This window comes from Puntigrus tetrazona, chromosome 16 (genome assembly GCF_018831695.1).
Source record: "Puntigrus tetrazona isolate hp1 chromosome 16, ASM1883169v1, whole genome shotgun sequence".
In the NCBI taxonomy this organism is placed as follows: Eukaryota; Metazoa; Chordata; class Actinopteri; order Cypriniformes; family Cyprinidae; genus Puntigrus; species Puntigrus tetrazona.
In genome coordinates, this window is record NC_056714.1 from 12,947,834 (window position 1) to 12,975,794 (window position 27,961).

General features: G+C 37.1%; 1 protein-coding gene across 1 annotated transcript; it reads right to left on the reverse strand.

Annotated features, from left to right (window-relative positions):
- Positions 1-116: 116 nt before the first annotated feature.
- On the reverse strand, positions 117-27,961 carry deptor (DEP domain containing MTOR-interacting protein). The gene is made up of 10 exons (XM_043260696.1): positions 27,536-27,961; positions 27,156-27,282; positions 22,887-23,065; positions 22,106-22,229; positions 18,274-18,452; positions 14,252-14,434; positions 11,361-11,498; positions 5,833-5,903; positions 5,107-5,211; positions 117-2,358 (listed from the first exon to the last, which is right to left on the reverse strand). Exons 2-10 carry the CDS (start codon positions 27,269-27,271, stop codon positions 2,230-2,232), a joined length of 1,224 nt encoding a protein of 407 aa, XP_043116631.1. The 5' UTR covers positions 27,272-27,282; positions 27,536-27,961; the 3' UTR covers positions 117-2,229.

Below are 27,961 nucleotides of genomic sequence, written 5' to 3' on the forward strand. Positions count from 1 at the left end.
ACCTGAAGAAATCAGGACGTCAACAGCATTACGTCATCTCTGTGCCTCAGTTATCGTCTCAGGACTGGTGATCAATAGCCTACCTTTTGATGCATAAATACAGTCAGAGGCCACACTGAAAATTCAAGTTTTAATTTTAAATGAGAAATATACAGAATCATTTAGGGTTTATCACTAACCTGGGTCCATGTCCATGTCATTTATAATAACATTTGAGAGAGAGATATTAAGGATGCCATTTATGTGGTTCTAAGGCACACAAGACAGGTTTTTTTTTAATGAAATCAAGAAGTTTAATTAAACATTAATCAAAACACATATTAATCATGAATTAGAGCTGCACAAAGAAATACTATGGTACCATGAGTTTACTCCACGGGATAGTTTACCCCAAATTAAAATTTTGTCATCATTTACTGACCCTCAAGTCGTTCCAAACCTGTATAAATAATGTGTATAGCCATTAAATTACACAGTTAAAAGAAACCCATACAGGTTTTGAGGGCGAGTAAATGAGGACATCGTTTTTATTTCTGGGTCAGCTATCCCTTTAAACAAAAACACATGCATTGAACTCAGCTGCACTGAACTCGAGTTTTAAATGAAACTTCCTTTTTCATTTTAATTCAGAACAGAAGAACTATAAGATTATTCGATTAGCTTAGACTTCCCGGCAGTGAGGAAGATGTGGCACATATCTGGCCCAGTATTTAACAGACTACCCTGATACTGATTGTCATGATCACCCCCAAAATCTTCACCTATGCTGTCTTTAAAAGAAGACTTTATCATTACAGATGTTACGTGACCAATTAGCAGCACAATACAGGTCATTAAGGCAGAAGATTCAAGCTTACTTCCGTTAAGAACAAAGACTGTGACTATAATATGCCATTCTTATCAATACAAATGAGTACAATTGCACAATAAGCAACCTGCAAAAAAGTGTTCACAGAGACAGAATATGTGGAAAACGAACACATTATAGATTTCACATTGTGTCATGACATGTGCTCATTTTTACAGTTGCTTGCTTCGTACAATACACATGCATATAGGAGTTTGCATGTACAGCATTACTGTATATTTCAAATTTATCGAATAAATCCTTAGGTGGAATTACAAATGTATTTCTTAAACTAGTTACATAAATTTGGTGAGCAAATTCATATACTTGTCTCAGTGACTCATTTACTCTATAAACACACTACATGAGTATACTAAATTTTTCATGGCAGTAAGTTTTAAAGTTAAAACAGTAAGTCCCGAAAAATACTCTATGCAAGTATGTGAAAGCAGACCTGTAGAGACCAAAATGTCTCTGACCGTGGCTGCAATTTTTAATTAGCGTTTTTTTATGATCACTTTCTCTTTCGTATCGGCCTCTGTCAAAATGCACCAACAGTTTAAAGGTTTTGAAGATAACCGCTAAGCTAACTTTCCTGAATAAAAACACATCTGGGATAATAATGCATGTCATTATTCAATCGTCTGCGTTTACAAACTTGTATAAAGTACATTTCTGCCGTAACTTTCCTAAAGTGAAATATTGTCATATAATATTAGCATTTTACAGGTAACTACTTGCCTTTTTGATGGCATTTAGACACAATACAAACTACTTTCACAAGATACTTTTAAAACAAGACATGAATACAACAACATCTTTCAGATGTGCGTAGCGTTTTAAACATTCACCTAAAGTCTTGTAAGTGCTGTTGTTGGTTGTCCCCTGCATTCGGATGGATATATCAGTATGTATCATTTTACTTACCACACTAAGGTCATAAAATACCTGATACAATGTTTTATTCCTTGCCTAAACTAATAATGAAAACAGTCTAAAAAGAGCACTGAATTACGCTCTCACCTGAATGGCACACATATATTAGTTTGGCATCGGTTCTGCAAACCCACCAAGAGTGTTTTAAATGCTACGGTTCTACTAAAAATGATATTTGGCAGCTGCTTTTCCCATAGAGTTTGTCCAGTTACAGCCTTGGCTGACTTGGACCAGTAACAGTCAATGAGGAGCCTATGAGAGGCACGGATTCCAAAGCATGGATTAGTGTCATGCTAATGGTTCGAATCGAAATGATGAACGGAATAGCTCCACTCGTTTCTCTCAACATTCTATTAAACAGAACGTCGACTCACTGAAGAAAGTCCACCTAAGATTAAAAAAAGAGAGAAAGAGAGAGAGAAACAGAAACACAAGAGCGTCTGTCTTCAGTAATCGGCTTCCTCCATAACCTCCATGACCACTGTTCTGGGGCCAGTAAGGATGAAGCTGCTGACAGCCCTGTAGTCCATATTGAGCACATTCATTCCATTAACCGCCACCACAAACTGACACACCTGTAGAGATGAGAACGAGGCAAAACAACAAGAGTTTTATGTTTGGTTCCATTTGGTACACCCTTTTTGTACTTTGATAAAGGCATAACAGTGCTGAAACACAACATAATGATTATAGAGCATATAAACCACATATATGGCACAATAAACGGATCGTAATTTTTCTCAGTACAGCAACATGACACAATTACACCTTTCAGAAGAACAGATAATGAGTTCTTTTTTTAAAATCTGCTATATTAATTCTCATAGAGGTTCTGCAGATGAATAACATAATAGCCTGTATGTCGTTCCCGGTAGACCCATAATGGCACTGCCATCAGAAATGAGTCATACCATTAGCGTTATCAGCATCAAATGATAAATAAACAACACGTGAAAGCTTGCCATTTTTGTTTAATTGTCAGCATGTGTTCAAAACATCTGTTCTGGCATCATTTGTACACTAGGTGCCTCCAGCAGCCTCTGTGCTAAGAGGTACAAATGTTTGACTCAGTTGACATCAGTCTTTCTGAGTTATGACAACTTCTACTGAAATTATGTTCTACTAACAGGAACATAATCATTTATAGCATAAACACAATTTTTGTAAGCTTCCTACTAGTTTTGATATATTTCACTTGAGTTGTGGCACAGTTTAGCACATGCTATATAGCTAATTTTGTAAATGCATTGAACATCTGAAAAATCTTTTGGTGGTGCTGGTCTAATAAATTTGTTAAGCAATATGGTTACATTTTGCAAAAACACATTTGAATTCTCTAAAGAGCTAATGAAACCAAGGTTGAACTTTTTGGTCATTATTCGAAATGGTATGTTTCGCGCAAAAACAACACTGCACATCACCACAGAAACACCATGCCCACAGTGAAGCACGGTGGTGGAAGCATCATGTTTTGGGGTGGTTTTTCTTCAGCTGGAACTGAGGCCTTAGTCAAGATAGAAGGAATTATGAACAGTATCAAATACCAGTCGATACTGGAAGAAAACCTTCAGGCTGAACATGAAGAGGAACTTCCCCTTTCAGCGCAATAACGATCCGAAGCACACATCCAAATCAACAAAATGACTTCAACAAAAGAAGATTCAAGTTTTGGAATGGCCCAGCGAGAGCCCAGGAGAAGCCTTCGCAAACTGACAGATTTGGAGCTTTTTTGCAATTCAACATGTGCCATGCTCACTCATACCCAAAAATACTGTGCCGTAATAAAATCAAAAGGTTTGGTTTTTAAAGGAGTTACAACAAAAAAATATCCATGGAAGCAGCGCAGGTGCAGCATTAAAAACCTGCTCAAAAGGTTATCTTTAAAAAGTACAATGCCTTTACCTGAAAAACAGACTAAGCATATTCACTCAGTATGCAAACATGACCTTATGTAATGAGCATTTAAAAGTAATGCTGAGGGAGTGGTTTTTGTGTTTGTTTTTTTTAAAGGTGCATAACTGTAAAGGTTCATTATTGTTGTAAATTAGGGTCATTGTTTAAAAATGAGGAAGGGCAGGTATTATTCGACACACACACACATACAGTAGATATTAGGTGTTTTAGATGGGGCCTTGCTTAAAGAAATATCTATGTTTTGAGTGCTCTTGAGGGAAATGCAATCAGATCAGCAACCAAAGTACATTACGATTGCTCCACACAGAGTACTTTGCTTAAGGTCAAATGACTGGGTGGGTTAGTGTAGTCGGGTATTTTGTAATCTCTATCATCTCTATCTATCTTTTAGATCCTAATCTAGCATTAACTTAAAAGGATGGCAATGAAATGTAGCAAAACTTAATGATTTACAAGCACTATTTTGTAAAGAGCACTTTCACTCTGAAGGTGTGGTCACATTACTGAAATTTCGGTGGAGAAAGTTCACTGTTTATTGTAAACAGCGCAGCAAATCTACAAAAAACAGCTCACACAGAAGTCAGCTTCAAACCAAGCAGCTTTCTGGCGTCCAACACGACACATTTGCATGACTTATTCTAAATATAAATATATAAAATTTGCCAAAAACATTATTATTTGTAATCTACAGCCTCAAGCATAAATTCTGTCATATGTAACTCAGTATATTGTCAGGGTGTTCATTTTCACCTAATTTTCACCAATTAACTTGCATATTATCGTTTGTGATTTACTGAAGAAAGTCACTTACATCTTGAATTTCTGCATCCCTTTAAGAGCCATAATAGTGGGTTGTGTCAATTTATTGGTTATTGGCCAGAGGTGGAAAATGATTATTAGCTTATTGGTTTGGTCAATATTTGAGCATCCCTTTGGAATGAGACATAGTGTTTTCTCACTGTAATAAATGTTGGTAACACTATTTTATGGTGTCATAAGACTGAATGGCTTTATTCTCAGGGGAGTCAGTCGAGTCATCTTCTATCCACTGCTGAAAACTTTAGTTTTTCTCTGTACATGTTAAAATTAATGTTGAAATTAATGTTGAGGTTAACCATTTTAAGCCTCAACATGCCACCAAATTGTCAGCAACAGCAGAGCGATACGTGTAAATACTGACGGTCAAGATGATTCGTAGTACCCAGATCAGCCTGTGTTATTAGTTTTAGTGGTTGTTATCTAGGAATAACAAACCTTGTGGCGAATGACCATTTAGAATCAAGTAAATGAGCAACAGTAGAAGCCTATTAGATCTACATAATTACAAACTTTAACTGTTCCATAACTTCTAAGTACTTAGTAGGTAATTACTCTATGGACAACTGAAAGTTGCAGTATGACTACTGTACCTTCATTCCCGCCGCGGCAGCGGGTCCGCCAGGGTCTACTGCCTGGATGTGGCAGGGTCTATTTCCTCTCACCACAAATCCCCAGCCCACTGCGTCTCCCACAATCTGCAAATACATACATTCAAACACATTAACCAATTAAGTTCTAGGTCATACATTGAGAAAGCCATTCCATTTCATTTTGCCTTACGTGAATGTAATCAATTACGTATACTTGCATATTGTCAAAGAAATTGATTTATTTTAGACAAATTTTAGCTTTGTACTGTGCCATATACTTGTATGTTGTGTATATATGCGGCCATTTTAAAACTTCTATTCAGATGGTTGTACTGCAGGGGTGGATCGATATGGTTCAAATGTTTGTGTTGTGCAATTGCATTTTGGATGGATTATAAACGCCATTATCAGTGGATGCAGTTTTTTCAAAATGCATGGTAAAACACATGCATGACAATACACAGTAAAGTACATGGCAGCTGATGACAGAGTATCACATTTCAAAGGCTCCTTAATCGCTCTTGGATTTTCCTGTTGATCCAGTTGAGGATTAGAATCATCTCCACAATCATCTCCAAGGAAAAACTTCCTCTCGCTATTTTTAGTTGTGAACTTTTTCCTTCCCTACAAATGGATTCTCAGAACCAAACATAGTAAATTATGCAATTAGAGCTTGAAGACTGAGCACATTTGGCAGGAGTGTGTGTGTGTGTGTGTGTGTCTTACTGTGAATGTCTTCTTTATGTAAGGTCCACCAGGAGTCTGAAGTTCCTCTGGGCTCACTTGTCTCTTCAGCACTGTAAATATACACACAATGTTCCTCTGTCATGAACTCTACAGTAAATCATGTGACTATCTAACACATAGTAATAAAAGAGTCATGTTCAACTATTCACTGCTACAACGAGTCTGATACACTACTGGTTCATTACTTTACTCCTCACATTATTTAAAACTGTGGTCCAGTGATACCATATTTAAGAAGTGGACACATCCTAAAAACAAAACACGCTTCTTCAGAGACACACTTACAGAGAGAGAGAGATAGAGAGAAATTAAGCTATAATGGAGAACTGAAGGTTTGTGTTTAATGAAATAATGAGGTTGATAATGATGGTCTAATTTAGCACAAGGGGTTCTAATCAGCCTGATCTCTTCATCAGTAACGTAATGAGTGAGGCAAACCCTGAAAAATTTTAATCACAATCCAGGATCCAACTGCACAGCTATTGACTGGATCCTGACTGGCTGATCAGAGCCCAATTTAAAGAGGAGTAACAAGGGCATTGCAAATAACAAAAAGTGTCTTTAACGAATAGTTATTTTAAAAAAACGATGTAATATCATATAATATAAATATAATATAATACAATTCGTAATATAATTCCATGATATAATTCCAAACCTGTATTCTGCTATTTTCTTAAATATTTTCTCTTGGTTTTTAACAATCTTTATATATCTCTCACCATACAAATATTATCTAAACAGTTACTTTGTATTCATACATGCAAGTCTTTTTTGCCACTATAAAAGAATTAAATTTTTTATGTTTAGTTAATTTTCATACAGATTGATTGCTTAATGTATATTTGTTGATTTTGGGTCTTGGCAGGCAAGATTCGCTACGAACAGCCATCGTTAAGTTAATATTTGTATTCTTGTGTTTACGCTGAAATTAAACACTGAAAAAATTAAAAGCATGCAAACCAAGAATGATATTAAAGTGAGTGAAGAAGAACAGGTTTTTGTTGTAGAGTGAACCCTCCCTCATTATTTCCTACCATTCACTGGACTCTATGTGTGCATACAGGGTTTCTTAACTACAAACTTTCCATTTCCTATTCAAAACCATTCTCTACATGCCTGAAACCTTTCACACACAGCGCCACATCCTTTTTAACACAAGGAAAAAGGATTATGTGTGTGTGCGCGTGTGTGTGTCAGAGAGAGAGAAAGAAAGAGACTGAATATTTACAATAACATGTCAACAAGTGATGCAGATGGATCGTGCCTCACTGTTTTTTCGTTCTCTCTTATTCAGTTTTTTTTTCTCATTTTGTTCTTATCCAGTTTTGGGAGGAGAGCTCAGTAATCCCAGGATTGGATGAGCAAATTGACCAATCAGAGGCATGCAACAGTCCTGCCAAACTCAGAACACGCTCGTCTCCTACACACCGGTGTTTCGAGTAAAACACACAAGCATTAAACACAACATCTGGAAAAGCATCCTATTTTCCCTCACAGATTGAAAATGTACATGTCATAACGTTAAATGCTCTGATGGCGGGATGCATTTTGGATCTGTCTTGTTGTTAAACAAAAAGCAGGTCTTGGTTTTAACCGTGGGCCTCACTGTTAGCGGAGCGGGAGCTGTGCTGTGGTAAAGTGAAAGCTGAGTCATGTGGTAGGTGTGGAATGCTTCATTGCAGGAATGCTTCAGGCTGGCCTTGGATCGCCATGGAGGCCGATGTTCTAATTTGGTGGTGTAGGAGGAGGACGCTGGGATTGTGTGTGTATAAAATGTTCTTCTGTCTCTCTGCCTGCTGGCTGTGCTCCTTGCCTTTCCTGAAGGGGACGATGTGTTCTTGCCAGACTCTCTCTCTCTCTCTTACACACACACACTACTCGTGTACTACTACTGTTCAAAGTTCTCAGGCTGAGACTTTTTATGGGTCAGAGAGTTTACTACTCCATACACAAACACTCAGAAGGGAGCAACAGCTGGATAAAACAGATTAAGATATATGGATGTTATGTTATAAATGCATGCTACAGTCTGTTCCAGTGTAATTTATTACATTTATTTGACAGTAGTTACTTGGTGGTGATAAGACAACGTCATCAAGTAATCAAGACTTAAACATTCACTCAACTTGAGAAGAGCTTTTGCACATTCAAAAGACTGTCATCGTTTACTTTTTCTAGATAATTATAAAAGGAGAAACTTGATATTATAAAAAGAAGCCTACTGAAGCCATGCAATCAACACGCTCTTGTTTTGTGCCAAATGACGTTATTGTACCTCAACTGAACCTCTTATCACATTGATAGTATACATTTTGGAGCTTTGGTGGAGGGAAACTGAAGATGGGGTGTTGAATTAATAGAAAATAAAGCAACCCCCAATGTGGTGATGTGGCCATGAGATTTATGTGGTTTAATGTACCAGAGTTAATTATTCGGCTTACACTAAGGTTCAGACATGTAAAGACAGTGTTCACGTGTTATATTTCATGACATACATCAAGTGTTTGTCCTTTAAATGCTCTTGCGTGTAGGATTACTTCCAAAATAACATTTAGACCAAGTAATGGAAGCTTCAGCAATAGCAGCCTAATGCAGTCATTAATGAAGTTATGAGAAAGAATGAGAGAGAGAGAGAGATTGTGTGTGTATTACTCTGTGATTCTGTGCATCTTGCCTGTAATGGCATTCTGTTTCATAACAGCATTGCATTTCCTCACTGGCGAGAAGTTCATATCTGTTTTACTGATAAAATCCTCTGAGCAGCACTGGCAAGTCAGCATGTTTCGGTTTGATTGTGTGTTGTTCTGGACATTTGTATAGGAGACAGAGTGGAAGAAGGAGAACATGTGCTTTCCGTACATAACAAAATGGAATTTTGTGGCAAAAAAATTAAATATTTTTATCCTTTATCACCTTGCAGACATTTGAAATAACAAATCATTTGGCAAAGTGCTGAAGACATGTAATGTGGTCAAGACCAGACTGGAACTACTTTAGTCATCCATTTCCCTAAAAATAACTGCACACTGGTTCCTGAACCAATTGGATTCAAGTTTTCAACAGCTCCATAGTATAAAAAAAATAATCGTCCAACCTCTTCTGTTTGTGCAATCTATCAAATAAATTTTGAAAGGCTATGTTCCTGCCTGTACAAATAAACAAAGTCTGAAGTATACTTAATGTGTAAAAGCAGAACAAATCTCTCTACTGTTAATGTCACGTTCGCGCTTTCGCGAGACTAAGCACACGGCGCGTGAAATAAACTTAAACAGATTTAATTCCAAACGGGCAAAATAATAATAATTACAGGCAAGCAGACAGGACTGCAACAATTGAAAGTAACCTCAACAATCGGACAAACTGAAGACAAACACACAGGACTTAAATATGCAACGGAATTGATTAAACTAACGAGACACAGCTGAAGACAGTTATACAATAAACACAAAGGGAAGGTAGGGCACAGAGCACGTGGCACGAGACAAAACAATAACAAAAGTCCAGAGAACGTGACAGTTAAGGTGTTGCCATCTTATACCAATTCCTGTAATATTTTTTAGGAAGAAAAGGCCAGTTGTTGATTAGCAATAGTCTAATTCAGACTTTTTACAACCTGAATTCTGAAATGTTGGGATGTTTTTTTTTTTTATTTCTTATTTTAATAAAATGAGACTGAGAAAATACTTCATAACAGAAAATAACAAATGTTTAAAGGAAGAAAATGTACACTTTTATCTTCTAAATTTGATGCCTGCTACAGGTTTAAGAAAAGTTGGCATGGGGAAAACAAAGGTCTGAAAAAGCAAGAAATTTTGAAAAGACTTAAGCTGGGAGAGCATCTAACAACTAACAATTAATCAGGTCTGTAACATTATTAGCTATAAAATGTCTTACAGAGGCAGAAGTTAGGAGTCTCTCAGATGTAAAGACGGGCAGATTCTGTCCAATCTGTGAAAACACTTTGGCTTTGCAAATTTTATTATCTGTGGCGCATAACATCATTAAACGATTCAGAGATCCTGAAGAAATATCTGTGTGTAAGAGACAAGACGCCTGTGGTTTTCGGGGTCCTCAGAAGACACTGCATCACTCATCTGTATGATTCTGTCATTGACATTACTAAATGGGCCCAGGAATACTTCCAGAAACTACTGTCGGTAAACACAATCCACCATGCCATCTGAAACTAAAGCTCTATCATCCAAAAAGGAAGACATATGTGAACATGATCCAGAAGCACTGTCTGTTTCAGGTAAGGCCTTGCAGGACGATGTAAAACCACATACTGCAGCTATTAAAACAGCATGATTTTATAGTAGAAAAGTCCAGGTGCTGAATTGGCCTGACTGCAGTCCAGATATTTCACCTATATAGTATATTTGGCACAAACCCATAAAATCGAATCCCAGATGTCTTCAAACTGTTTTGAAATGGAGATGCTACACCATGGTCAACATGCCCCCTTCCCAACTATTTCAAGAGCTGGACCAGGCATCACATTTGAAATGAGCTCTTTTTGCGCAATAAAATTGTACAAAGTTAAATTCGTTATGTTATCTATGCTTTATTGTGAATAAAATATTGGCTCATGTCAAATGAAATTCTTTTAGCTTTGATTTTAATCAAATTAAACAAAAAGAAAAAACATCCCAACATTTCCAGAATTCGGATTGTTAAACAAACCAGCTTTCTGTTAATCAGAGTGTCGAATGTGCATGACCAACAAGGAAAATCTGTCTAGGGATCCTTTTTGGCCTCAAATAAAACTCCTGCAGATTTCTATTGAGATGACTGGATTTTGACTGGATGGTAAATGTCACCACACTATTCTGACCTATTGATCTACCGAGTGAACTACTACATTAAATAGAATCTTGTTAACTAGGGGAATCTCTGTCAGAGGGGTGAAAAAGTTCATGGGAACTACACAGCCGACGCCTCTTAGAATTACTGTCAACAAGCACAATTACAGTGGAGGAAGGCCAAGAGGAACAGAACTGGCTGATGTGGCTTTATGACCCGAAAGCACACAAACACACAACCTTCTGACCCACCCACAGAGCCCTTTAGAAACACGGCAGACATGTACCGTGTCCGCTGCAGATACATGACACGCTCTACACAGCATGTTCTGAACAGTAACACCACAAGCAAAACTTAGAGAAAGCTGTATTCATCCTTAGCAAATGTGCTCATGAATTCATCCTTAGCAAATCGAAAACCTAAAAAAAGCCCACAAAGAGCAGCTATGGTTTTTTTTAGAATCACGGTAAGTCGTCATCGTCTTAAGAAATGCAAAGTGGGCCATTTTATTCAGCCATAAAGAGAGCCGAGATGGTGTAAAAGTAATGGCTAAAGCTAACGCTAACTGGTTTGCTAATGTAAACGCGAAGGTTAAGAAGCGTAAAGACATTTGATTTGCTTACAAGTCATTTTTTATGCTGACATGCCCAAACTGTTTGAGATATGTGAGATGTTTGAGCACAGATAGGGGCTTATCTTACCAGATTTTGGGTTGCAGAGCACAGGGGGGCTGCTGCTGAGCGTGGGGCTGCTGCTATAATAACCGCTGCTGCCACAACTACTGCTCATACTGCTCCGCCGTACTGCAGACACCACCTTTATCTCTTTAGTGGGGCTTACTGAGGGGAAGGAGATTGAGAAAGACAGAAATAAGGTTAGATGGAGACTGGATAAGGGGAAGTGAGAGGGAGAAGAGAGATCAGTTAAAATACACACGCAACACTTCTGCCAGCTCAAAACATCATTCCAATAGTGCTTGTGCAGTGGTGATAGTGTTATGGTATGTCAACATCCGCTTTGCGTGCACTTACTAACTGAAATAACAGTTTGGAGGCCTAACATCTGTTAGTGTTCTCCTTTTAACATAAATGCTTTGTATAGGATCGTGTAAAGAACACGCATACACATGGCTAGCTATCAAAATAGGCGTTCATCAGACTTCTAGCTTTATACGCGCTCAGAAAAAAAAGATTCAAAAGCTATCACTGAGATGAAACGTAAAGGTACATCTTTGTAGCCAAACGGTCCATATTGGTGTTTTAAAGGTACATATCAGTACATGAAGTGTACGTATTTACCTCCAAACAGTATACAAAATTACTTTTTGAGAAGTTACCGCCCCCAGTTACAGTTTATAGAGCTACAGTAATTATAGATAAATGCTAACACTACCACTCTTCATAATTTTATCATTTAAAAAAATGTATTTGATTAACTTGGAATGGTACTTAAAACAGGAATGTGATGAAAAAAAATCTAATGTTAATACAAATAATAATACATGAATATAAAATGAAATTAAACAAAATGTCTATAAAACAATAATACACAACTGTATATAAATCAACTTTAAACTGATAAAAGTCATATTTTACGTTTATTCTTAAAAATGTAAGTAATTTTAAAATCAATAAAAAATGGCTAATCATTGGTCAAAAATGCTTTATCTAAAATGTTTATGGAATTAAACATTTTTATTTCAATATATAAGTAAATAATTAAATAAATATTAATAAGAAAGTAAATTAGTAGATAATGTTATATTTTTTATTATTCATCACTGTTTTCTTTATTATATTTATTTTGATATTATTTTTATAATATCAAATAATTAATAAACAAATTGTGCTCTCAGAAAAAAAATATTATATTATGCCATATATATGCCATAAAAACATAAAAAGGGTTGTGTGTTAATCAACCTAAATTTACATACTTGCATATGTTTAAACAAAGGCACACCATGAAAAATTGGAGTTCATATTTTATGTAGCTATGAGAAGAGGAACCAGAGAGGCCCAGTCCCAAGACGCACTGAGCTAACTTCCTCTACTGAGTCACGGCAGCGTGATACTGAATCTACAAACCACACCAACACTTTAAAAACACTTCACATTTACTCTAATTCATTATTCAACATGATTAAGGGCTTTATTTCAGCGTTATCTAATATAATACTCCGTGTCAAAACACTAGCATGAATATTTTTTTTAAATCTAGGTAAAAACTGAGGTTGCATATAATGTTTAATATGCTGGCAAAATAACTCATATGTAATATAACCATATCAAACAGAGGAATATTGGGCAAAAGGGGCATGTTACGTTTGCTTGTCCTTACATGTTTACCTTTCAGATACAGTACTTATCATAAAGATATGTCAGATCCAGTGTACTAAATCTCCCAACGTGATCTGGAAGAAATCTGCGGCAATCAGAAAGTACAGTCTTTCCTCTCGATTTCCAGCTTTTATGGCGGAGTGGTGGCTTCATTGCATAAAAACAAGCTTCATTTATTCTTACAATAGCATTATAATTTTTCATTATAGGTAAAACACTGAAGAAATACTGTATGATTATTGCTTATAAATAAAGTGGACAATATATATATATATGTATATATACACACATACACACACACACAATACAATATATATACATATCGCAATATCAAGTTAAACCAATATTTTAATTGCCTGTTCTGTGTGTACATGATATGAGGATAGATTTACTCAAATGAAATAGTCAAATGCTAGAGTAACTCTCAGAGCAGTCCTGGAGATGTTATGCATGTACTATATTTATGTATTAGTCAGAGGGCAGACGTTAATATCCCCAGAAGCATCACGCACACTTCAGCACGAGTAGGAAACAAAAACACAGAGACATGCAGAATTGTTTTTCGGCAGTTTAATATTGACAAACACTAGTGGGAGCGGGAGTGTGTGTGGTCACTAAATAGCCTGATGTTATTTAATAAAACAACAAGGTATATATCTGTTCTATAAAAAAGCTAACTTTAAATAGCTTCTGTTGTGATCTGGCCCTATAGAGAAAATAAAATTAACTTGACCTTCAAGGGGGGGCGAGCAGGGGAAACACTGATACAGCCTTCCCTACTTAAAAGCATTTAGTACTTTCAGTACACAAACTCCATGAACTCTCACTCCTGAAACCTCTGGTATGCGCGAGTAAGCGTACACAGGATGTGAGAACATCTAAACATCTAAAGCGTCTATCAAAATGCTAGCCAGTAAAGCATTTAGTAATGTCTATTCAATGCTATGTCTATAAAAATATAATCAGCAGACAAAAATAAGCTTGATTTATTCATTTAGCTTGATAGATGTTTTTACGCAAATATGATTAAAACTTCCTCACTACCCCGAAATTGATTTTGGTCGTCCTGTCTCCGTTATCTAACCATGCACTGCATCAGCAGCAAATTAAAATGCACGAGACCACATCCAGAAGTTCATTGTCTAATTGCCACTGCAAATCACCGCAGTTAAATCTAAAAATCAATACCCAAACCACCGGGTAGCACAGTTGTGCACGCATTCTGCAGATTTCCTTTATGATCACGGACAAACCTGAAAGGAAGCTGGTGTTTCCCCCCTCAGAGCCCTGTTTGCGAAGACAGAAAGGGCTGTCGTGGTTCTCCGGTATGCTTCGACAGCGCTCGTTCAAAAGCTCCATCAGCCGCCGTCGTCTCCGGAAATTCATCCTGAATTGGTAAAGCAGTCCGCCATCCACAAAATGGTGTTTATTAGAAACTAGGGTGGAAAAAATGAGAAATGCACAGTCATATGTCGGTTTACTGGGATTTAAAGACGTGACCTTTCAAGCCACAATAGTCTAAAATCTAGAAGTGAAAGAAGTCAACACAATATTTATATTTTGGATTTAACCTTCAAGAAGAAGAACATACCATTAACTAAACATTTATAGTTTTTATTTATTTCATTAATTGGGCAGAAGTGGCACAAAAAGTCCCTTCTTATTAGGTATTTATTTAATTATTTGTGTGTGTGTGTGTGTGTGTGTGTGTGTGTGTATGCACGCTAGAAGCAGGAAAACCAGTTTAACCAAGCCTAGATACAGTATGCCAGATTGAGTGCCTTCGTGTAAGAATGCCATAATCCTATGCAGGAGTAAGATAGCAATCCTAAACTCCCTTCTTGCATAATATCCCATGAGTCACGTTTCAAACTGCTTTTAATTTTAAGCTTTTACCTTATTCTGCCATGTCTATACCTCAAAGAAATACAGTGGGAAAAAATGCAATATGACATTATGCCTTTAAACGATGTAAAATACTGAGTAATAATGCTATCAATACCCATTAAAATATTGAGCTTTAAAAAAAAACGAGAAAAAAGGACATTTTGTCAACGTTTACTCACCCTCATGTCATTCCAAACCTGAGTTTCTTTCTTGAACATAACAAGAAGATATTTTAAAGAATGCTGGCAATCAAATGGTTGATAGTCCCCATTGACTTCCATACTATTTATTTAACCACTATGGAAGTCAGTGGGGACCAACTGGATTCTTTGTAATTCTTTAAAAAATATTTTCTTTTGTGTTCACCATAAAACTTACACAAGTTTAAAATGACATGAGGGTGGGTAAATAATGATTTGGGGTGAACTGTTCCTTTAAAACAAGCAAAATCAATCCGATATGTTATGGGCAGTGAAGCATAGTGGATGCATTTGATTTGCGGTGCGGAGGAACGCAGATAAATGTGTGTGGGAGAGAGCTGAGCTAAATGAGCTAAACACTAACTCATTGTCTGAATAACACTTCATGGCTAGTCTAGCAGAACAAGTGTTTTGCCTGTATGCAAAAAGTATAGTCCATTTTTTCTGCTTACTCACGTAGCATGGCCACAGTTCGCTATTTTACGGCACATACAGAGATACAAAAGATAGTACAGCAAAACCTAAAATTAAAAGATAACTTTACATATGCACTTAAATCAAATATCAAAAAAGCTAAATAAAAATGACATATAAACTACCATTGAAGAGTTTAGGGCCGCATTTATTTGATTAAAAACGCAGTTGTTTTAGCTTTCTTAGCCCAAATCATGCTAAAATGTCTTTTTCGCTAAACTCTTCACTCACTGTGTCCTCCTGAGCAAAACTCCCACACATACATCTCTGCCGTCTCCACCCTAACAGAGGGGGAATGAGTCATTTTTCAGGCTCATTCAACAGCAACTTTCACTGGCTGTGAAACACCGAAAACAGATTTACACACGCTTCTCGACACAGTGCAGCGCGATTCACAATCTAGCTCAACACATCCAGGCAGTTACGCAACTTCATGTCAGGGGGCCTCTCTCCAGCAGACAGCTAGAGGCTGAGAGGGGCCAGAAGCGGCAAAATAGCAAGAAAGGCTGAAAGCCTGCTTTATTTTACTCCTTTCATCTCTACCGTATCCTTTGCCCTACCGCCCTGGGCAAAAAAAAAAAAAAAAAAAAAGAGTTTTTTTCACTGATTTGTTGGTTTAAACGGGCAGATTTCCCAGGATGCCCTATCATGATCTGCTTTGTGTTGACTGTATCTAAATGTGTCAGCTAAATTCAAGTCGGGGCACAAACCTTTGTTCAGTTTTGGTGTGGTTTTGTAATGTCTGTATGCATGTGGATATAATATAGGGAGACGCTGTTTGAGGTAGGACGTAGTAAAGACACATGAATATAGAACTGCTGAATCTTGGCAAGTGAGCGTTTATTTAAGATGAGAAATGAGCAGGTTGTTCAGGAGTTTAGGAAGAATGAATGATTCCTAATTTGGCAGGATATGATCTGTTTTTCTTGCTGCATGTAAGGATATAAATTAGTGACAAACAGTGACTTATATATTAAAAAAACAAAAAACATGACCAATCTATTTACATTTAAGGTAAGGCGAGTTTTGTTTTAAGGCTTAATTTAATAGCGTCGAAGTCGTCTCATTTTAATCTAATGTAAGATTTGTGTTTTTCCTGTGCAGTGGGAGAGGTCGGAGGAGGCGGCCTGTGATTCCTTTGGGAGATTTCTTAAAGTCAGCACAAATCAGACAGGAAAGGTGCTGTCAAACAAAGACACTGTATCAGACTCAACAGGGCTCTGATTGTGCTGCTGTGCATGTGACTGATGGGTGTGTGTGACTAAACTCAAGGGTATAGCTCTGTTCTGTGCTAGTCACTGTGTGTGTGTGTGTGTGTGTGTGTGTGTGTGTGTGTGTGTGTGTGTGTGTGTGTGTGTGCGTGCGCGCGCAGGTCTGTTTTGGGTGTATGTACACGGTGGTGTATTATGCATGTAAATCCTTTAGTGTGGATGTGTTCTAGTGTGTCACGCTGTGTTTGGCTCTTGCACGGTTAGAGGTATGTCCATCTGTTGCTGACCATCAAAGAGTCTTTCCTCTTGTTGAGTCATGACTCCACCGATCACCCCTTGTGATATTTAATAACACAGATGATGTAATACTGCACATGTACTTGAATAAATGTACATTTTAAAGGATGATGCATGTAACAAATGATACTATAAATTAATGATACATTAATCGGTATTAAAGAGACAGTTAATTAAAAGTGAAAATTATCATTTACTCACCCTCGTGTCATTCTAAACCTGTATCATTTTTTTTCTTTCGACAAACATTATCAATATTATTGATAATATGTCATAAATTATAAGATTTTTTTTTGCTCATTCAACAAACAATTAACTTAAATTCAGGAACGATGCCCTCTAATTTGTGGTCGATTTATGACTGGTTCAGTAGGTCCATACATTTAGAGTTATGTTTAATTTAACTGACCAAATTAAAGTTTGATTTAGTGCATTTTACATTTAATGTAATGCATAAATATCATATGGGATAACCATCAAGTAAAAAGTAATAACATATTTTCATTGCACCTTTAACACATACTGATTGCATCTTAATATTTATTTCAGGAAAAGGTAAAACTCATTATTTTATATACAGTAAGTCATGAAGTTTTTGAAAAGTAACACTAATCGCGATTAATTGCATCCAAAATAAACGTTTTTTTGTGTACATAATATATGCATGTGCACTGTGTGTATTTATTATGTATATAAATTCACACACATACAGTATACTGAAAATATTAACATGGATATGCATTTATATTCTTATATATTATATTACAAATAAAATTATTTAATATATAAACATAGCATATTTCTTGAATCATGCATTTGTATTTATATAAAGATAATAAACATACACATTATACACATATGTATTATGTTAACATAAACTTTTATTTTGGATGTGATTAAAAAACGCATTTTAATAAACAATACCAAATAAGTTAATAGTATAAAAAATATATATTTGTCTTTAACAAAAAAAAATATAATGTTTATTTACTTATTTTCACATTGCATGCCATAAAAAGCCAAAATAAAAAAAAATAAAAAATACAAAAACATATCATGTAACTGATTTTTTCTAACAAGTCCTATCGAACTTGGCACACAATCATGAGGGTCCGCGAGGGTCAGACACATGACATAATTGTGTGGCTTTTTCGAAGAATAAGGTTTATGCCGCAGGCATCTGTTCTACCCGTGTGCTTTGCTCACCGTGCTGGATGATGCCATGCTCCAGCAGTCTGCGTCCCAAGCGCTCGGCCTCCTCTCTGGTGGGCATCTCACCTTCCTGCAGGAGCCAGTCTATAAACTCAGAGGCCACCAGCGTCCGCTCGTACGTCACTCCCTCCTCTTCACGAGTCTGCAGGAGGGTGTTTTCAGTGTTCATCAACCTGCAGAGAGGGGCAGCGTGCTAAGTCAAAACCCACTGCGTATATCATTAAGAGATCGTTCACCACAAAACGGCACGATTCCTGAAGAGATTAACGCGTTTCTTCAAAACAAGGTCAAAGTTCACAGTGCCGCTGAATTTCGACAACAAAAGAAGAGCAAGAGAACTTTCAGGAAATGTGGCATTCTCCACCATTCAAAGGCAGGTGCTGACGGGTCAAAACCAAAGACACGCCGTTTGGCTGTCAGCAAGCAACCATAGCTAAATAAAGATCGCCTTGAGAGATACGTGCCTCGAGAGTTTCAAAGAAACAACCGAGAAAAAAATCATTTATAATAGAAGGATATGCACAGTGCATGTAAGAATTGCAGGCTATGGGTCAGTATCTTCAAGAAGAAGAGTGTGAAACAGCTTGAGCAAACATCCCGATGGGCCAAACAAGGGCACAAATGACTCACTATCGGTCAACACGCTGTGCCAGCAATATGAGCCTCCGTATTAAATGTTTGCCATGCGCATACAGAGTCTATTCTTTCGAGGCAAATTGCGATTTCAAACCGCTCGCAGTTGAGCAACCGTATATTAATGACTGACTTTTGCAAGAAAAGAAATGTGACATTGACCTAGTTTCAAGCCCCTTACCGTTTTTTTTGGTCCTCGTTCTTTCATACCTAGCTTTTCTCTTTGCAGGTCATCATTTTAACCATATCCTGAACGCTACACTAACGCTGAAACTCACGGATCTGGCTGCATCGTACGCTTGTGACGCAAAGCAGCTGTCTCTAAATATCGCTTAGTGCAGCAGTCTTGTCAAGTCGTGAGAAACAATGTCAGAGCTCAAAAATAAGGGTGGTCCAGGGAAGAGAGGCTTGTCAAATTCGGTTGATGTACACTATCATGCAAAAGTGTGGGGTTTTTGGTCGCACTTTACATTAAGTGGCCTTAACTACTATGTACTTACAATACATCCAAAAATGCAATTTACTTATTGATACAAAGTGACTGTAAAGACATTTGGAATGTTACAAAATTGTTATATTTTGTTTCAATTTATAAAAGTATTCATAAAAATCCATTCCCAACTGTTTTCGGCAGTGATAACAGAAACGTTCCTTGAGCACTGCATTGGTATATTAAAATAATTTCTGAAGGATCGCATGACACTGAAGACTAGACTAATTCAGCTGAAAATTCAGCTTTTCCGTCACATGACTAAATTACATTTGATACTTTTAAAACAGTAATAACTGGTTATTTTTGAAACCATATCTTGCTGATCACAAACGTTTGAATAATACTGTATGAAACAAAATTTATGGAGATGTTGCTGCGGTTTTTACAAAAACAAAATTACAAACCTTTACAAAAATATCTTATAACTAAATAACCTTTACAATATATTACATTTTTCTAAAAATCTTTTATGAAATATATAACATCAAAACACAATATAATAAATTATCTTATATAACACAAAAATATAAATAAATCATATATAAATAAATATGCATTATTATTTTTTTTCCATCAAAGTTAGTTGCCAATGAAATCAGAAATGATGTTAAATGTTGTTAAAGTGGAAGTGGAAGTGAAAGTAATCCTTATAATTTAACAGTTTATGTGCCATTCAGGAGTTCTCTCAAGCACTATTAACCTTATGATAAGAGTAAATGCAGATTTTCTTGTTTTTATTCTTCCAGCATGCATTTCTACAGCAGTGTAATTCTAAGTGGACATCTAGGAGTAAAAGGATCCAGATGCTAATAGATGTTTTCAACATCTATTACAACATAAGACCTCCATTAGGACAAAAGGGAACAATCTGAATAAACATCGAAGCAGGAAGTTCTTGAAGCTATTTAAGGGGCCATACTCTTCTTTTTTACATTTGGCTTTAGTAACCCAAGCCCACAGTACATATATACACTGAGAACACTAGCAAACAATCCTTTTTAAACCTCAGGAAGGCATAAAAAATACCAAGGTGGTTGACAAAGGCTAATCACAGTTGCTTGGAAACAGATCGCAAAACATTCCTGGCCATTTTCCTACGTAGCTCTTGACCCATAATCAGACGGAGTACTCCATATACTCTGAAAAAAACATTTGGTATTTCTGCTGATATTTCAGCAGACCGAGCTCTTCAGCGAACCTAACGAGCTTCCCTAAGAGCAAAGTCTGCGAATACTGACCGCGAGCACAAGTGTGTCCACGGTGATTACATAAAAGCACACTGGTGGTTGTGTGACAGATGTCTCCCGCTGGACTTCATCTTCCTGTTATGCAAGAGCAGGACGGCCCGTAAAGGAACGTCTACAGTGCAGCAGGACAGAGAAACCGCACGCTGCTACCTCGACCTCATCCCGGTCATAATCGCAGAGCAAACACAAGCTGCTATTGCAAGACGGGTGAACCATTCATGGCTCAGATTAACCTTGCTTCAACAGTTCACTACTTTAATATTTCACTACATGATGCAACCCAAAAGCACTCGCCTTGCGTCGGATCCATTGCAACGCTAAATTAAGACCTGAAATTAACCGACATTCTAATCGTCTTTCAAAGAAACCCTGTAAAACATAAGTTTTTTAAAGAAACACACCCCTTTTTTTTAAATAAGTTCATTTTCCAACTCCCCTAGAGTTAACCAACAGTTTAACCTTATAGAGTTTTACTGTTTTTGAATCCATTCAGCCGAACTCCAGGTCTGATGTAGCACTTTGAGCTGCAGCTTAGCATAGACCATTGAATCTGATTAGACCGTTAGCATCACGCTCAAAAATGACCAAGCACTTTCAAAATTGTTCCTATTTAAAACGTGACTCTTCTAGTTACATCACGTGCTAAGACTGGCGGAAAATGAAAAGTTGTGAGCCTCTACATTTGCAAAATAAATACGACATTACTTAATTTAGAAATGACTAGATCACCTATTGTCTTTGCTATTTACATACTTTCTATAAAATAATAATAATGAAAACAAATCACCGTATAACTGTTGGGTCGTGTACAGCAGTCATTCATTGTCATTCATTCAATTCAATGCATTATTTTCCATTTTTGATAACTATTTGTTTTACCAGCTATTTTCCCAGTTCACACAACGTGCAAAAGATTATTCAAATATATATTTTAAATTCACATGTGAAGACAAGACAAGTTCAAGACAAAAACAAGACCGGAAAACTAATAATATCGTTAATATTAAGTTAACATGAAATCAACTAAAAACCCAAATGTTAAGTAACCAGTAAACTCTTTACAGCAAACATATAGAGAGTGTGGTTCTGTGCTGTGCGATACTTGCAGGTTAAGTAGATCCTTCTAAATGTAACCAGCTGGAACACAGCATGCTCAATCTGCTTGAAACCTGTGTTTCTATGGACACTGTTCATTTACCGGACAGACTCCAAATGCTCAAAATCAATATGTACAGACTTGTGCCACACATGAACAATAACGCAATCGCACCCTAGAGAGGAGGAAGAAAACTACCTCGCTTGCTCTTCTAACAACCTCCACCTCAATAATGAATAAGAAGCAGAGGAAGAGAATGATCATGTTACTGTTTAACAAATGGACATCGGAACAAATAGTAAACAATTAATAATGCAATAACCTCTTAGAATCGGAACCACGTATATAAGCGCTTACTTCTCATATATCCGCTGGCCTCTCATGAAAACTTTGGCTTCGCTGTCCAGTGGAAAGGTTCCGTCGTCCTTCCTGAAACGGTAGAACAGCTTCATATCTCTGAACTCCTTGTGTTCATCACAAACTGTGAGGACAGACAGATTCAAAACAGGTTTGGTGTGAGTTAAGCGCGGCTGAAAAGTGAACAAGACACACTGCTACAAGAAATGGTTTAAAGATCAAACTGGCTCGATCGACCGTGTAACAGAGATCGTGTTTTGTCATACCTTTGAGCATAAAATGACAATAACGTTATCGTTTATCCTTGCTGCTCCTTTAAAACCAATAAAGCAATTTAATGGGAACTCTGCCTGTAAGGGCTCCACAATAAGTACAAACACCCTAAAAATATCCTAAAAATATCCTAAAAGCCGTCAATATGACTCTGAAAGTAATACTGCTCGAAATCTAAGCTGTTATTCAATTTTTGCCAGAGCACATTGCAGCCAAATGATGTGAAGAATGACTTAAATTATGGTCTGTTCATCAACACAGCTACTGAACGGCTTGAGAACACTTACTGTGCAATTCTAATGGGACACTTTAATGGTACTTTTACAGGGATTATTCATTTTTTGGAGCCCCTGTTCTCCTTTATTACACAGAAAGCGGCAGCCCGGATAATCTTTATACAGGTACGTAGTAATAACATAGGTATATCGTTTTTTTGGTGAACAATCCCTTTAATATAGTGGAATACAAATCTAGCAATGCAAGTACAGTATGTGTTGGACAAACCCACCATGGTGAATGATGCTCTGGTCAAGAAGTTTCTGCATGATCTTGATGGAAGTATCTCTGTCAGACGCTTCTTTGTGCTCAATTAGCCAATCAACGATCTCCTTGGCCACAAAGCAATTGGGATAGGTGCGGAGATGATGTCTCCTGTCTTTAATAACTTTAGCCTCATGGAGCCGTAGCCTGGAAAGCAGGAAATAATTTAGATCAACCTCCATCTTCCCACATTTTGGTGTGAATTCTTTATAATATCCAGCCATACAAAGCCTGTAACTTCCCGACACACTGACCTCCATACCTACATTTACTGCTATATCTTTCCTGGGTCGATCCATCAAGAGCCAGACGGAAATAACTTTCTGATTTGTCTTAAAAAGTAGAAATGTTCCGAATACGAAAACCTACAGCTGACATAGAATTAGACGATTATAGAATGGAAATTCATATTTCAGTTTCATCTCACCTCACATGCGTAATGTTTTTAGACTAACCTTGAGTCCAACATGTAGCTGTCATTTGTCTAACTGTATTCAAATTTATTATGTCATCTGGTCTTATGCAATAGTTTTACAGCACCTTTCACTTAATCGTCTGTCTTAGATTAAAGAATTTATGACAACAGGGCCAAACCTTGGTCACTTTCATTTCTCCTTTTTACAGAAAGTTTTTTTTTTTGTTGCTGTTGCTGTTTTTGTTTTGCAAAAATGCGATTTTGTCATCATTTTTTTCGCCCTCCTATCATTACAAACAAAGACTTACTTTCAGAGACTAACGTTTTTTTTCCATACAATGAAACCCAAAGGGATGCGAAATGTTTTCAACCCCACTTACTTTCATTACACAGACAAAACAGTGTTTGAGTAAATGAGTAAATAACGGCGTGGCTTTTATTTGTGGTGAACTGTCTCTTTAAGAGATGCAGAAACAATTAGTTCACAGTAACAAGAACAGAAACTGCAAAAAAAAAAAGGGTTCAAAGTGTGCAGGCAAAGTTTAGGCACCCCGTAATGGAGTTCGTCATATCTTGTCCTAACACTGATAGCTACATATTCTGAATTATATTATCAGCAGCAAGCAGTCATGCAGCAGTTGGCGCAAACGCACGGGGCCGACAAATGACTGAACAAAGACTCACATGACTGTAGCAGTGGGCAGCCAGTAGTTCATACCATTAAAGTGCACTTTGGCACTTTTTGACACCTAACAATAGAGACATGTGGTGCAACGTTACCATATAACAGCCGTGAGTACGCCTGGTGTATTCCAGTGGCATGCGACGGGACGACTGCAAGGAGGGAGCCAATTAATGTTTATTTGTTTTGGCAGTCATGTGGAACTAATGGACTAATTGGTTCAAAATAAATGATCGTTTCATGTTTTATATGAAGTCGTATCCCTTTAATGTGATTGGGATGCAGCGTTATTGTCATGAATGAAAAAAAACATAAAAATAAAGACTAACATAACTTGGAATCTAAACGAATCGAATCGAAACTAAAATAGACTGCTATGCTAAAATCAAAATAAAACAAAAATAAACACAAAAATGGTCCCAAATTAGTTTTCGTTTTTTGACACATGATCAATTTAACGCCATTTTCACACCAAGGACGATACCCGTAAGAATAAACATATAGGTTTATCATAATTTAGTCGTGAAACAGGAACAATATTATTCAACAAATATATTCAACACATATACTGCTATAGTTATTACTATCTTCATATTTATCGTTTTAATGTGAAGTTGCCGTTATAATTTGCCTAATAATGAAAATGCCATAAAAACACTGAAATATAGAGAAATGTTATATTATTTTTTTTGTATGTTGTAGTTTGCGCTTTATATTACACCGTTACGTTTATTTTAAATAAATTAAAACTACAATTGCGATTAGCAATTTTATATTAGTGTTTTGGTAGTCTTGACTAACAGCTTACGTACAGGAATCCATGGGAGCTTTCATTGGCCAAGGCCTGCCCATGAGGCCCTTTTACCGTTTTGTTCTAGATTCATGTTTCGGACAATGGAAATGCCATAATAAAAAACAAAACTCTCAGACATATTTTAAAGATTCTTTGCCGCAGACTTTAAATATTTTACATGCTTCTAAAATTCCAGCGTTTGGTTTATCGTGATAAGCGCTCGTGACACATGCGCCTCCTGCATAATTCGACCAATCCGACGACGACTTCCGCACTCATAAAGAGTTTCCGCTTTTGTGTGCCATATGCATCAGATGTTCAGTCAACGTGGCATCTGAGGCTGAGATAAGTATTCTGGCGAACCCAAAATGCTAAAATATCATTAAACCAAACCAAACGGCAATACGGAAAACTAAATTCAACTAAAAATAAATAAATAAAACAACCTTAAAAATATTAAACTACAATAATAATTCTGAACAGATGTGACCAAAGCGAGTGATAAACTTCATACGCTCTTGAGCAATGTTTACGCCACAAAAATAAGTATTTTATTAGTAATTATATAGTTCAATACATTTCGATTTTTTTTTAATACTTCTGATTGTTGTGTAATTTCCATTTCAGATTAAAAAGCCCTCTAATATGTTCTTATTTAAACCTGTCCGCAAACTGAACTCAATTCTGTATCGACTACGAACAACAAACAGAGACCCGGCTGAATCAGGTGCACCTGAGCTAAGGCCTGCTGTCACCGCCTGATTACTGATTATACAAACCTGAGTCAGCTTTACACGGCAAGGTGGAAGTGATACCAGCAATGAGAGATAAAACTGGTTCACTGTGACCTACAACAACAGGATACCGATATTCCCAGACAACTAGGAAATAAAATCTTCCTCTCGCCCACCAAATGATGTCTTTACCTCCAGGGGGTCCGTTAGAGATCCTTTAACATTAGTATTATTATTATTATATTCACCTTAAGCTAAATCACTGAATGTGTAATTCTGTACAAGACACAATAAAACAAAAATCTCATGAATAAGGTTTAAATATTAAGTGTTAAAGTGATACCGGGGGGGAAACTACTGCTCCCTGTCCTGGGATTATTTAGCAGTCAGTATAATCAGATGTATCAACTAAACATCATTCACTTCCACTGTCAGAAAAATTATTTTTTCAATGGAATATAAAACTCTGCTTAACAGATTTATAGAGGTCATTACAATTTTTATACTTGAATAAAGCAAGACTTTAACAAAGAAAAACCTCATTTCCATTCAAATCCATTCATTTACCAAACTGTCCACTGTTTGCTCTTCGGCTGGATAGCCACTTCTTTTGCTCCAAATATTTCTGTATTAGTCTGTTTTTTTTTTTTTTTTTTTGTCATAATTTACTTGCCCTTGTTTTGTTGTAGACCTGTATGAATTTCTATTTTCTGTTGAGAAGACTTTTTTTTAAGACCGTAGGTAATCAAATTGTTGGTAGTCACTGAGCATTTCCGTCTATACTAGAAGTCAGTGGCTACTGGCAACTGTTCGGTTATCAACATTCTTCAAAATATCTCCTTGAATTTAAATTTTTGGTTGAATCATTTAAATCACCGGAGAAGTGAAAAGTGAATGGCAGAGTCCCTAATCCAATTTTTAAATATACGAATCCTGTCTACATCAATATCATGCATTTACAAAATAAACTGAGTGAATTTTATTTCCGTGACTTAAAAGAGTAAATAAAAATATAGGAAACGGATAAATAGTGTAATAACAAATAAATGAGCACAAAACCGGTCATAACAAGCACGGATATATTTCTACCGATAGCCAGTTTTTTTTATGCAAAACATCATTACGATATTAAGTAAAGTTCATGATATTTTGTAAATTTCCTACCATAAAATATACAAAACTTAACTCCTGATTAGTAATATCCTAAGAACTTATTTTGGACGAGGCTTTGTTTTCCAGCAGTTGTATCTCAGCCAAAATATTGTCCCATCCTAACAAACCCCACATCAATGGAAACCTCATTTAGTATATAAATTATATAAATCAGAAAACAAAAAACACACACACACTTATGTGGTCCAAGGTCGCAATGGGTGTCCCTTCATATACTAAACCCGCTATATTTCAATCAGACATGTATAATAAAGGAATAATTGGATTATAAAGTGGATTAATTGTTTAAATAGCCGCATTGGCACGTTTGAAGAGATCTGCTGATAGCGACGCGACAAAACCAGCGACGTCGCGCTTGCACTTCCATTCACTTAAACAGAAGCGTTGTGTTTTTGACGCGTCGCGTCGGTAAAATCGCGGCGTCGAGAAGCCACACCTACCGTAACTGTTCTCCCGTAACGAGGACTTCGGCCATGCGCTCCAGCTCAGCAGCCTTCTTCTGCATGGTGTTCCCGATGCCGTCCATCTCCGACAGCCCGGATGGATACACGATCATACGGGACAGACCTGGGAAAAAAAGCGCTGCCCGTGAACACTCGCGGCGCGCTTGGGTTCGTATCGGGTGTATTGAACACGCCTCTCACACGGCAGATCGGGATAGGCGTGATGAGCATTAATATTTAAGGCACAGGAACTGCCCAGCTGAATGAAATGAGTGCGTTTTTGCACAAATGCAATGCCATCCGAAAGATTCGAATGGTTTCCACAATGAAAGCGCGCCGAGATAAACACACGACGAGATCGAGAAAACGCTGTTTACCTTGTTGTTTTCGGCGACGAGACGTCAGAGCGATCCGAAACGGTGTTTCCAGGCGAATAGCAGCGATGTCAGTCACAGAGCATCCCTGTCCAGTCGATCACAGGTGAAAACGACCCGAAATAACTTGTCTTTTGTGTGCCATCAAGTGCCCTCGGTCATCAGTGGGTTTGAGTGCACGGACCGCAAAGCCTTGCCATGAATCGCATCGAAGTTTCACACAAAAGACGATTCCTGAAGGCAGACTCGGGACGGTTCGTTTTCTTCGTGCTGTTGTGAATTGTTTACTATTTTCCGCTGAAAGCACGTTACTGCTCATGTTGCGGGGCGAGTCAACTTGACCATCCTCATAGGGGGAGTTCACCGCGAGGGGCGGGGCCTGGGGCCCATCGATGTACTCCCAAACACTCAAACATGGGTTTAAACATT